Below are 14198 nucleotides of genomic sequence, written 5' to 3'. Positions count from 1 at the left end.
TCTGTCTCAAAAAAAAAAAAAAATAGTTTAAAAAAAAAAAAAAAACCGGCAAGCTCTTGTTCAACACAAGACATCATACACAAAGTTTAAAGACAATCTACTGAAAGATAATGACAATGCATGTAACTATTAGAAGATTAACATCCAGTATACAAAAAAAGCCAAAAATCACTAAGAACACAAAAAAAATGGACAATGGATATGCAAAAGCAATCACAAAAGTTAGGACTTGTATGTCCAATGAACATATGAAGAGTAGCTCAGGCCAGGCGCTCTGACTCATGCCTGTAATCCCAGCACTTTGGGAGGCTGAGGCAGGAAGATTGCTTGAGCCCAGGAGTTCAAGACCAGGCTGAGCAGCATGGAAGACCCCAACTCTAGAAAATATTTTTAAAAATTAGCTGGATGTGGTGATGTGTGCCTGTAGTCCCAACAACTTGGGAGGCTGAAACAGGAGGATCACTTGAACCTAGGAGATTGAGGCTGCAGTGAGCCATGTTCACACCACTGCACTCCAGCTTGGGTGACAGAGCAAGACCCTGTCTTAAAAAAAAAAAAGAAAAGAAAATATGAACTCTATCACTATGCTGGTAGGAATATAAACAGTAAGTCAGTGTGGAGAATAAATCAATAACTCTCTATTGAGAATCAAAGGGAGCACATTACTACCAGTATTTTTAACTCTACTCTACATAGATATCCTACAGAACTCCACACATGCACAAGAAGAATCATACAAGGGTATATATCACAGCACTATCTATTATATGAAAAGGTGGAAACAATATTGTTGTCCACAGTAGTCTAACAGATGAAAAATTCATTTTCATTCATTCAGTATAATGAACTAGATTTATAATCTGTTAACATGGATAAACCTCCAAACATACTGCTGAGTGGAAAAAAACAAGTTATGACATGATACATCCATGATTCTATTTCAGTAAGAATTAAAAACACATAAAGCAATGTTATATGAATACTAACATGTGTAGTGAAAGTATACAAATGGTTGTATAGACTTTGGTGGCTGGTTCTGGAGAGGAAGAGATGAAAAGGGATAGAGATTGGGCTTTAAATTTTTTTTTTTAATACAGAAAATTACATCAGTTTAAATCTGTGTGGTCAGTAATATGTGTCTGTTGATGATATGGTTTGGCTGTGTCCCCACCCAAATCTCATCCTGAATTGTAACTCCCACAATTCCCATGTGTCATGGGAGGAACCCAGTGGGAGGTAATTGAATTATGGGGGGCAGGTCTTTCCTGCGCTGTTTCATGATAGTGAATGAGTCTCATGAGATCTGATGGTTTTAAAAAATCGGAGTTTGCCTGCATAGCCTCTCTCTTTTTGCGTGCCACCATCCACATAAGATGTGACTAATGTTCCTCCTTGCCTTCCACCATGACTGTGAGGCTTCCCCAGCCATGTGGAGCTGTGAGTCCATTAAACCTCTTTCTTTTTTAAATTGCCCAGTCTTGGGTGTGTCTTTATCAGTACCCTGAAAACAAACTAATACCATAAATTGGTACCAGTAATGTGGGGCATTGCTGAAAAGATACCTGAAAATTTGGAAGTGACTTAGGAACTGGGTAACAGGTAGAGGTTGGAACAGTTTGGAGGGCTCAGAAGAAGACAGGAAAATGTGGGAAAGTTTGGAACTTTCTAGAAACTTGTTGAATGACTTTGACCAAAAGCCTGATAGTGAAATGGAAATAAGGTCCAGGCTGAGGTAGTCTCAGATGGAGATGAGGAACTTGTTGGGAACTGGAGCAAAGGTGACTCATTATGTTTCAGCAAAGGGATTGGTGGCATTTTGTCCCTGCCCTAGAGATTTGTGGAACTTTGAACTTGAGAGAGATGATTTAGGGTATCTGGTGGAAGAAATTGCTAAGCAACAAAACATTCAAGAGGTGACTTGGGTGCTGTTAAAGGCATTCAGTTTTATAAAGGAAGCAGAGCATAAAAGTTAGGAAATTTTGCAGTCTGACAATATGATAGAAAACAAAAACCCATTTTCTGAGGAGAAATTCAAGCAGGCTGGAGAAATTTGCATAAGTAACAAGCTGAATACTGATCCCCAAGACAACAGGAAAATGTCTCCAGGGCATGTCAGAGGTCTTCACGGCAGCCCCTCCCATCACAGGCCCAGAGGCCTATGGAAAAAAAAATGATTTTGTGGGCTGGGCCCAGAGTCCTTTTGCTGTATACAGTCTAGGGACCATGTGCCCTGCGTCTCAGGTGCTCCAGCCTTGACTAAAAGGAGTCAAGAACAGCTCTGGCTGTGGCTTCAGAGTGTGCAAGCCCCAAGTCTTGGCAGCTTCCACGTGGCGTTGAGCTTGTGGGTACACAGAAGTCAAGAATTGAGGTTTGCGAACCTCTGCCTAGATTTCTGAAGATGTATGGAAACACCTGGATGCCAAGACAGAAGTTTGCTGCAGGGGCGGGGCCCTCACAGAGAACCTCTGCTAGGGTAGTACAGAAGGGAAATGTGGGATTGGAGCCCCCACACAGTGTCCCTACTGGGGCACCACCGAGTGGAGTGGTCTCACTGTTACCTAGCCTAGTGCAGTGACGCAATCATGGCTCACTGTAGCCTCAGCCTCTTGGGCTCAAGTGATCCTCCCACCTCAGCCTCCTGAGTAGCTGGGACTACAGACACATGCCACCACACTGAGCAAATGGCGCTGTCCTCCGGACCCCAGGATGGTAGACCCACTGACAGCTTCCACTATTTGCCTGGAAAAGCTGCAGACACTCAATGCCAGCTTATGAAAGCAGCCGGGAAGGAGGCTGTACCCTGCAAAGCCACCGGTGCAGAGCTGCCCAAGACCATGGGAGCCCATCCCTTGCATCAGCATGACCTGGATATGAGACCTAGAGTCAAAGGAGATCATTTTGGTGTTTTAAAATTTGACTGCCCTGCTTAATTTCAGACTTGCATGGGCCCCGTAACTCCTTTGTTTTGGCCAATTCATCCCATTTGGAACAGCTGTATTTAACAAATACCTGTACCCACATTATATCTAAGAAGTAACTAGCTTGCTTTTGATTTTACAGGCTCATAGGCAAAGGGACTTGCTTTGTCTCAGATGACACTTTCAACTGTGGACTTTTGGGTTAATGTTGAAATGAGTTAAGATTTTGGGGGACTGTTGGGAAGGCATGATTGGTTTTGAAATGTGAGGACATGAGATTTGGAGGGGCCAGCGGCAATATGATGTGGTTTGGCTGTGTCCCCCACCCAAATCTCATCTTGAATTGTAAGCCCCACAATTCCCACGTGCCGTGGGAGGAACCTGGTGGGAGGTGATTGAATTATGGGGGTGGATCTTTCCTGCGCCATTCTCGTGATAGTGAATGAGTCTCATGAGATCTTATTGTTTTAAAAAACGGGAGTTTGCCCACACAACCTCTCTCTTTTTGCCTGCTGCCATTCATGTAAGATGTGACTTACTCCTTGCCTTCCGCCATGATTGTGAGGCTTCCCCAGCCACATGGAACTGTAAGTCCAATGAAACCTCTTTCTTTTTTAAATTGCCCAGTCTCAGGTATGTCTTTACCAGCAGTGTGCAAATGGACTGATACAGTTATATTTTATTAAGGTTCATATGAAATATTTTACTTATTAAAATAAAACGTTTCAAATGAACGTGCAAAGTAAAATTAAAATGGAGGAAAGGGTGGTGAGCAAAAGACGCCTGGTAATGAAAGAATCGTTCCAGGAGCCTGTCAGGACCTGGAGTCTGTGTTCTAACCTCTCTGTCACAAGCAAAGGACCTTTTACATTTGAAATATTCGTTCAAGGGATTCTGTTGGCTTTTCTGCCAAGTTAGAAACATGGCTTTGGGAGTTGGTAAACAATTGAACTTTTGGGGGTAATTTCAGGTTTTCGAGCATCCTTTTTCTGACTACTAAAGGCAGTTGTTAGAAATGTTACTTTTCTGTTGTGTAACCATAGTCCTCAGGTACTGGATCATCAGATAAGAGAGACTAAGGGTTCTGCAATCTTAGTAGATGAAGAATAACAGATAAAGTGTTCCTCAGGTCGAGTATCTAGGCTTTTAGTGCAGGTTCTCTGGGGCCCAGGATGTATTTCTAGGGGTCCTCTAGGAAATAGCAACCATCAGATAGAAAGGAAACAACTATCTAGCTCATAGGACTGGCTCATAGGCAGAAAGCACCTACTGGTCAGTGAAACCTGAGGTGTGGCACCTCTCTTCTCATAGACTTCCTGGATCTTTCCCCTGTGAGATGCTGCTGCCCTAGCTGTAGATTTTCACCACAGTGTCCCTCAATACCTTGTTGGAACCTGAGGAAATTTACAAAATTATTTCAGTAATTTGCAGCCTTTTAGAAGAAGTGACTTATGCTAAATGCCAATTAAGTACTTCAAAACCAGTAGCTCTGGACAATGGAATTCTCTTTCCAGTTAAAAGTGGTGAAGCTCCTGACAATATGTTTTATTTAAATGAACTTTTAATTTTAGAATAGTTTTACAGTTACAGAGAAGTTGCAGAGATAATACAAAAAGTTCCTTTACACCCCTGCACCCAGTTTCCCCTATCGTTAACATCTTACAATATATCTAGAGAGTATTTTTAAGACATCAATTTCTACCTTATTTGGGGATGTGGACATGTTTTATTCACAAATTTGATACCTCAAAGATTCTATGGACATGAAAGTATATAGCACAATTAAATGATTTTTCGTATATAAAGTAACCTGAAAATAAAAACGAGTGCCTTAGCAAAATTATGGACATCTTTTAAAATTACTGCCATGGTGCTTTGTACATCTCAGGGCTCCACAAATATTTATTGAAAGAATAAGCAAGTGAATGCAGATGCATTGTCTCTCTGTGTCCTATTGAGAACCTCAAGTTCTTAAAGCTTTCAGAAAAGGTCAAATTACCTCATATATAACTTGTTCTGCCTTACCTAGGTTTGAATTATTACTACTGATTGGCTTAAGACATAATTTATCCTTTCTTTTTTTTGAAATCAAAATGATTTTGAGACAGGGTCTCACTGTCACCCAGTCTGGAGTGCAGTGGCGCAATCATGGCTCACTGTAGACTCAGCCTGCTGGGCACAAGTGATCCTCCCACCTCAGCCTCCTGAGTAGCGGGACTGCAGATGCGTGCCACCACGCTGAGCTAATTTTTGTATTTTTTTGTACAGATGGGGTTTCACCGTGTTGCCCATGGTGAACTCCTTGACTGGGATCAAGCAATCCGCCTACCTCAGCCTCCCAAAGTGCTGGAATTATAGGCATGAGCCACTGTGGCTGGCCAATTTATTCTTAATGATACAGAATTTTTCTCGGCCCCTTCACCAGACTCGTAAAAGGGGCGCCCCGTCTACTTGGTCCACTGTGCTCAACCCCTTACAGGAGGGAGCGTGTGAGCAAGCGAGCACAGGATCTGGCCAGCTGCTCTGGGTGCCAAGACAGGAACAAGCTCTGTGTGGGGCCTGTGGCCAGATCAGGCATGTCACCTTGAGGGGAACGCAGTGGCTCCTGGGTGAGGTGCCCGTGATCCTGAAGCCCTAGAAAGGGGTATTACGGCGCTCCTTTAGTTCTGCTGTCTGCAGATGGTGGTGTGTTAGTAGCTCAGCTGTCCGCTTGCCTAGTCGTGTGGGGTAGCCGCCCTCCACCTGCAAAGGCAAAGGGCCGGTGTGACAGCCTTTCTGGGTACCCATGCTTGGTGGGTCCCAAGCTCTTGTCCAGCATCCAAGAAGAATGAGGTCACGTGGATGATTGAAAGATGGTGAAGGCCAAGAATTTTATTGAGCGATGAAAATGGCTCTCAGTGGAGAGGAAAGCTGAATGGGGGATGGGAAGGGCAGATTGTCTTCCCTGAAGTCAGGTTGTCTCTCCCCTGAAGTCAGGCCATCTCCTCCTCTACCAACTGATTCTGGTGTCTTTATAGGCCCAGGATAGGGAGTGTGTGCTGATTGGTTTATAATTATGCGAAAAAGGTTAAAGCGAAGACTCCACTCAAAGGAAAGCATAACAGTGTAGAAAACCCATTAGGAAAGGGTAGGTATATGTAAAATAAGGGAAGGGTGGGGATCAATCAGAGGAAAGTGTGCCAAACAGGAGGACAAGTTTTCGGTTCGTCTTAGGAATTAACTTGTAGCTTGACTTTCAGGCTTTAAACTGTCCAAAAATTGGCATGGAGGCGGGGTTTCACCGGGGACTTGCCCCTATCTGTCTAGGCATTTGACTGCCTCCTGTCACTATAATTAATATCACAAATCCTTGGTGTTACCTCCATCTAGCCACTTATTTTAAACTACCAGTAGGTAACAACAAATGCCTATTATTTGCCCTGCTCACTGTATCCTGGTGAACACTAAAGCATACACTTTTGGGTTTTTTTAAAATATATTTTTTCTGTCTTTAAGACTATAGATTTTGCTTCAATATACAATTGAGCAATGCTATATCCTATACTACTTTATCACAAAAGGTTTCATCTTGGGGTAAGACCAACATAGGCATTATTATATGGAAAAATCACATTTCATAGTGCCCAAATATACTTTTAAAGTCTATAAATCCAAGTAAACAGAAGAAACTGGAATGTTTTCATAGAGAAAAATAAACAGTATTTATTTGGAAAGTAGACTATTCAGGAATTAATCTTTTTATATATTTCAGGATTCAGCTGTGGAAGTGATTATGTCAAAACAACTTTCTCTCAATGCTCAAGAAAGCATGAAAAACACTGACGATGAGCAGAAAGTCAATGAGCTGCAAAATCAACCTTTAGAATTAGATATTATGTTAAGAAATGAACAATTAGAAGAGATAGAGGTATGGAAACATAAAAACACTGACAACATGATTGCATCATTTATCCAGTGCAATACAATATATTTTAATTGCCAAAAACTTGCTTGTACAGAGTGAAAAGTCTTATTTAACCTTTGCCTGATGATCAATTTGGTAACTATATAATTATGTACTAAGTAAGTTGTATAAATCTTTCCATTTAGAAAGTAGAAGAGTTTAATGAACATTAGTCTTCTTTCTGTTTCACAAAGTTCCTAAAAACTTAGTGACAAAATTTGGAGATTTTGACTTGCCATCATTCCTTTTCTTACAAGTATATATTCTTCTGATTTTGACAAATGTATTTTTCCTAACAATCAGTGCGATGAGGTTCCTCCACCTTTGTTTTTACATCTGTGTTTACATAGTTATGTTTATGTATTTATGGGCTTCCAGCTGTATACTCTAAAAATCCAATACACGGCCATATTTTAAAAAGTGAAACTGCAGCCAGACATGGTGGCTCATGTCTGTTATCCCAGCACTTTGGGAGGCTGAGGCGGGAGGATTGCCTGAGTCTAGGAGTTGGAGACCAGCCTGGGCAACATTGTGAGACCCCATCTCTATCAAAAAAATACAAAAATTATTTAGGCAAGATGGTGTGTGCCTGTAGTTTCAGCTACTCAGGAGGCTGAGACAGGAGGATCGCTTGAACCCAGGAGTTCAAGGTTGCAGTGAGGTAAGATTGTGGCACTGCATTCCAGCCTGGATGATGGAGTGAGATCCTGTCTCTAAAAAAAAAAAAAAACAAAGAAGCAGCAAACTATAAACGATCCATGCCATTAACACGCATCTAAAATAGGAAAGATGGGTGATGTATGTAAATAATAAAATTAAGATGAATCTCCCTTTAGATATTGCAGAACTCTTTAAGATAATAGAGTGATCTAATTTACATTAAATGCTGGACCAATGGTGAATTTTATTTTATTTTATTTTTTTTGAGGCGGAGTCTCGCTCTGTCGTCCCCAGGCTGGAGTGCAGTGGCGCGATCTCGGCTCACTGCAAGCTCCGCCTCCCGGGTTTACGCCATTCTCCTGCCTCAGCCTCCCGAGTAGCTGGGACTACAGGCGCCGCCACTACGCCCGGCTAATTTTTTGTATTTTTAGTAGAGACGGGGTTTCACTGTGTTAGCCAGGATGGTCTCGATCTCCTGACCTCGTGATCCGCCCGTCTCGGCCTCCCAAAGTGCTGGGATTACAGGCTTGAGCCACCGCGCCCGGCCCGATGGTGAATTTTAGACTAGATTTTAACATGATTCTTGGGAAGAAAAACCTTTTAAATATTAGGGATATGGTGGTTCATGCCTGTCATCCCAGTCCTTTGGGAGGCTGAGCTAGGAAGACTGTTTGAGGCCAAGAGTTCAAGACCAGCCTGGGCAATATAGCAAGACTCTTGGCTCCACAAAAATAAAAATAAAAAAATTATCTGGGTGTGGTGACATGCACCTGTAGTCCTAGCTATGTGGGAGGGTGAGGTGGGAGACCTGAGCCCAGGAATTTTAGGTTACAGTGAGCTATGACTGCACCCTGCACTCCAGCCTGAGTGACAAAATAACAATAATTTTTAAAGGTTACAACTTTAGTTACCCTGTGTGCAAATGAGTTACCCTCTTCTTGAGATAGAGTGTGTTATCTCAAAGAGGAAAGAAGATGAATGAATTAATGCATAAATAAGTGAGTGTTTATTGACTGATCTGTTTGACTTATTTTTAGGAATTATATACCCAGTTGGAAGCAAAGAAAGCAGCCATTAAGCCACTGGAACAAATGGAATGTCTTAACAAAACAGAAACTAGGGCCTTGGTTCTTCACAATACAGGATATTCGGCACAGCCCTTGGACAATTTGCTTCAGGCACTTATTACTTTGAAGAAAAACAAAGAAAGCCAATATTGTCTCCTCGGAGATTTTCAGGAACACCTCGCTGCAGTTGAATCCTCAGTGAAAGCCTTGTTGACAGACAAGGAAAGTCTAAAAGTGTAAGTGTAAGCATTTAGGACTTGTATTCCTTTTATTCAAGCACAACCATCTGCCACCTTGGACAGGCCCAGGGTTTTAAGAGTTTATTTTGTGAAAGGATATTATGATTTTAAAACCACAGAATGGAAATTTATTTCGTATGGATGCTGTCTTTGTTTGGGCTGCTGTAACAAAATACTGCAGACTAAGTGGCTTATAAAAAAGCAGAAAATCATTTCTTACTGCCTTGGAGGGTGGGAAGTCCAAGATCAAGGCAGCAGAAGATTCAGCGTCTGACGAGGGCCTGCCAGTTCACAGATGGCACGTCTTAGCTGTGTCCTCACATGGTAGCAGGAGCCGTGCAGCTCTCTGGAGTCTCTTTTATAAGGGCTGTACTCCTATTCATAAGGGCTCCACCCTCATGACCTAATCACTCCTTAAAGTTCCTAACTCTTAGTGCTATTACGTTGGTGATTAGGTTTCAAAATGTGGATTTTAAGGGATGCACATTCAGACCATAGCAGAAGCCATTTGAGGAAACTGTGGGTTTCATGCAAAAAATAATTTAAATCATTGAATATGTTTTACAAAGTAATTGATGAAACAATTCATGCTATAAATATCTACAAAATAGATTTATGTTCTATGGAATTCACTATTATTTTTGTCAAGAATTCTAAACCATGTGGGCAGGGGAGAGAAACATATGTAATTGTTTAGTATCAGCATAATTAGTTAAATAGTTTGGTATATATTGAATATATATGTATTGGAATGGTTTCTTTTAAAATATATGCACTCCTTTTGGCTTTGAAAATGATGGCAAATGGCATTAAATTTAGTCTTCATATGTAAATATTTTCTCATTATTAAAAAGTTTATTTTAAGCCAAATGTGGTTGGTCACACCTGTAATCCCAGCACTTTGGGAGGCTGAGGCAGGTGGATCACGTAAGGTCAGGAATTCGAGACCAGCTTGGCCAACATGGTGAAACCCTGTTTCTACTAAAAAATACAAAAAAAATTAGCCAGGCACACACCCGTAATTCTAGCTACTCGGGAGGCTGAGGCAGGAGAATCTTTTGAACCTGGGAGGTTAGAGGTTGCAGTGAGCCGAGATCACACCACTGCATTCCAGCCTGGGTGACAGAGCGAGACTCTGTCTCAAAAAAAAAAAAAAAAAACGTTTAGTTTATTCTTGCATTTAATTGGGGTTTACTTTCAGTAATAGCCCTTGAGGAAACAATTTTAGGTTAGCTTGATGATTACAGCTTTTTCTTCAGTATCTTTCCCTTTGTTGGAAAGATGACAAGGGAGTTGGATATTATGGTAATATCTCTCAGTCCTAGACTAACCTTTTTACAAGCACTTTACAGTTTACAGAATATTTTTATGTACGTTTTTCCCTTCACTCTTCATTTTTTTCCTGTGGCTATTCATTTTTAGGATACTCATTTTCTTTTTTTTTTTTTTTTTCACTCAAAGTAAAAGCCAAGATACTCATTTTATAAGAGAGTTTTCTACAAGTGAAAGCCACAGTAAACAAGATTCTGATTTTTATTTTAAGGATAGATTATTTTTACAGACAGCCTAATTTTTTCTGTGAATTTAGAGCAGAATTAATTTCTTCTAATGATATTTATCCATATTTTAATGTAGAATAAGCATTAAATATTAAGCTCTATTTTTATTCTTTTTCTAGAGGATCACTGGACAGTGTAACGTATCTGGACAAAATTAAAAAATTCATAGCATCCATAGAAAAAGAGAAAGATTCTTTAGGCAACTTGAAAATCAAATGGGAGAATTTATCAAACCATGTGACTGACATGGATAAGAAATTGTTAGAAAGCCAGATTAAGCAACTTGAACATGGTTGGGAACAAATGGAACAACAGATTCAAAAGAAGTATTCTCAGCAGGTAGTGGAATATGATGAATTTACAGCCCTCATGAATAAGATACGGGACATTGAGATTTCTCTGCAACAGCAGCAGCAACATCTACACTTAAGGCTGAAGTCTCCAGAAGAACAGGCATTGAACCAAAGCATGATTGCCTTGACCACTGACCTCCAGGCTACCAAGCATGGATTTTCTGTTTTAAAGGGGCAAGCTGAACTTCAGATGAAGAGGATTTGGGGAGAAAAAGAAAAGAAGATTTTGGAGGATGGAATAAATAACTTGAAGAAACAATGGGAAACACTGGAGCCATTACACTTAGAAGCAGAAAATCAGATTAAGAAGTGTGACAAAAGGAACAAGATGAAAGAGACTATCTTATGGGCCAAGAATTTGTTGGGCGAACTTATTCCCTCCATTTCCCTTCTCCCAGATGACATTCTTTCACAGATCAGAAAGTGCAAAGTGACACATGATGGCATTCTAGCTAGGCAGCAGTCTGTGGAATCGTTGGCTGAAGAGGTCAAAGATAAGGTTCCTAGCCTTACAACCTATGAGGGCAGTGATTTAAATAATACCCTAGAGGACTTACGGAATCAATACCAAATGCTGGTTTTAAAATCAACTCAAAGATCACAGCAATTAGAATTTAAGTTGGAAGAAAGAAGCAATTTTTTTGCGATAATAAGGAAGTTGCAACTTATGGTTCAAGAAAGTGAAGCACTGATAATTCCCAGAGTGGAGACAACTGCCACGGAAGCTGAACTAAAACATCACCATGTTACTTTGGAGGCATCTCAGAAGGAATTGCAAGAAATTGACAGTGGAATCTCAACACATCTTCAGGAACTAACAAACATCTATGAGGAGCTTAATGTGTTTGAAAGATTATTTCTGGATGATCAGTTGAAAAACCTTAAGATTAGGACCAACAGAATACAAAGATTAATTCAGAATAAATGTAATGAAGTAGAACACCAGATAAAGTTTTGCAGAGAATTCCGTGAAAAAACGTCAGCGCTTCAGGAGGAGGTTGACAGTATACAGCACAATGAACTACTACTTAATCAAGAAGTAAATAAAGGTGTTAAAGAGGAGATCTATAATCTTAAAGACAGACTCACCGCTATTAAGTGTTGCATCTTACAGGTATTGAAACTTAAAAAAGTGTTTGACTATATTGGACTAAACTGGGATTTTTCACAACTTGACCAATTACAAACCCAAGTATTTGAAAAAGAAAAGGAACTTGAAGAAAAAATTAAGCAGTTGGACACATTTGAGGAAGAACATGGCAAATATCAGGCATTACTAAGTAAAATGAGAGCTATTGATTTGCAAATTAAGAAAATGACTGAAGTAGTACTAAAAGCTCCTGATAGCTCTCCAGAAAGCAGATTGCTCAATGCCCAAATTTTAAGTCAGAGAATTGAGAAAGCCAAGTGTTTATGTGATGAGATAATAAAGAAATTAAATGAAAATAAGGTCTTTGATGACTCATTCAAAGAGAAAGAAATACTACAAATAAAGCTGAATGCTGAAGAAAATGATAAGTTATACAAAGTTCTCCAAAACATGGTATTAGAACTCTCACCAAAAGAATTGGATGAAAAGAATTTTCAGGACAAACTAGAAACTTCCTTACATGTTTTAAATCAGATAAAATCTCAATTACAGCAGCCTTTACTTATAAATTTGGAAATTAAACATATTCAAAATGAAAAGGACAATTGTGAAGCATTTCACGAGCAAGTTTGGACAGAAATGTGCAGTATTAAAGCTGTGACTGCTATTGATAAGCAAAGAGAAGAAGAAAAGTCTTCTGAAGCGAGTGATGTGGAGACAAAACTACGTGAGTTTGAAGATCTTCAGATGCAGCTTAACACAAGCATTGATTTGCGCACAGTAAGTTTTAAAAATTGGACAGTTAGTGGCTGGGTGCGGGAGCTCATGCCTGTAATACCAGCATTTTGGGAGACCAAGGCTGGCAGATCACTTGAGGCCAGGTAGAGACCAGCCTAGCCAACATGGCAAAACTGCATCTCTACTAAAAATACAAAAAAAAAAACCCAAAAAATTAGCTGGGTATGGTGGCACATACTTGTAATCCCAGCTACTCGGGAGGCTGAGGTACAAGAATCACTTGAACCAGGGTGGCGGAAGTGAGTCAAGATCCTGCCACTGCACTCCAGCCTGGGTGACCAAGTGAGACTCTGTCTCAAAAAAAAATAAATAAGTAAAATAAAATAAAATTGGGCAGTTAGTGCATCTATTTTTATTTTGTGATTTTCTGTTTTGCTAATGTCCGTAGTTCTAAAGAAGCTACAGGTTCTACACGGAAATTCTCTACAGAAAGATAGCCATTTTCAAAAATTACAGTGAACTGGTTTGTAATCCTGACTCATACTGCATTTAAATGCAGTGCCTCCTAGTTTAGAAAAGGACAAATCTGACTCCTTTATTTCTGGTTTCCTCGTAGTCTCTCTTGAGCTCAGAGCATTTTTTAAAATTTGTTTTCTGTTTTGTTTTTAGAGGTAGTAAGATATAATGGAAGAATTACAGTGTAGAGGGAAGAACACCAAATAATAACTAACATTTATGTAGAACTTACAGTGTTGGAGGCACTGTGCTAAAAATTTCAGGTTGAATTTTCATAGCAACTCTGTGAGATGGGTGCTATTATTAGCCCCGTTTAAAAATAAGGAAATTGAAGTTTAGAAACATGAAGATTTTTCTTAGAGTCCTGAGAACAGTAACAGAACCGGAGCAGGGAACATCATATTCAGGCTCATGGGCCAAATCCTTCCCACAGTGCCTGGTTTTTATAAATGAAGTTTTATTGGAATATAGCCATTTGTTTTTGTATTGAGTGTATTTGTTTTCATGCTATAGCAGCAGAGTTGAGTAAATTGTGATTATTTGCTCACCTGTGTTGGAAAGTGACTCCAGCATACTCCATTCCCTTCCTTTTGATAGAGAGGCTATCTTAGGCATCATTGAAATTCACACTGTGCTGAATATAATGCCATACATAGTGTTTTCAGATTGATCACATTAAATTTATAGAAGGGGAAATTAACTCCCTTTTCTAATTTGAAGAGTTATTGAGAGATACTATATTTGGAATATTTTGATAGGTGTAAATGCTATGGAAATATGAAGTATTATGAACTTATATTCCTTAAATACTTTTGTAATAAATGAGTAATTTGAGTATTTCTCCACTTGAATTTTAATACAGTTTCAGGAAACAATGTGCACAAATCCCAAAAATAATAGGATTAGAACTGAACTGGACCTTTATTTATTTCAACTATATTTGTTATTTCAGTGAGATGACTGAAGTCTGGAGACATTCATTCAATGATGTAGCTAAACTAAAGTTAGTGGCAGAGAAATTAGTTTAAAAACTTAAAAGATCTGGAGATTTTGTTTTCATTTGTTCACAAATACTGATTAAGGTTATATACATTAAACATAATTCATTGTTTTAT

General features: G+C 39.6%; 1 protein-coding gene across 13 annotated transcripts in view; it reads left to right on the top strand.

The window, feature by feature from the left end:
- The window catches only part of SYNE2 (spectrin repeat containing nuclear envelope protein 2), a 374347-nt gene that overhangs the window by 188283 nt on the left and 171866 nt on the right, over window positions 1-14198 (top strand). For all 13 annotated transcript variants that reach the window (XM_021941295.2, XM_021941294.2, XM_021941291.2 and 10 more), the window contains exons 46-48: window positions 6670-6825; window positions 8559-8824; window positions 10506-12609. In XM_021941295.2, coding sequence (XP_021796987.2) covers window positions 6670-6825; window positions 8559-8824; window positions 10506-12609 — 2526 coding nt within the window. The remainder of the gene's footprint in view (window positions 1-6669; window positions 6826-8558; window positions 8825-10505; window positions 12610-14198) is intronic.

The sequence above is a fragment of the Papio anubis genome, chromosome 7, assembly GCF_008728515.1.
Source record: "Papio anubis isolate 15944 chromosome 7, Panubis1.0, whole genome shotgun sequence".
NCBI lineage: Eukaryota > Metazoa > Chordata > Mammalia > Primates > Cercopithecidae > Papio > Papio anubis.
Note: the sequence above shows the minus strand (reverse complement) of the source record. Positions and strands in the feature narration are given on the sequence as shown.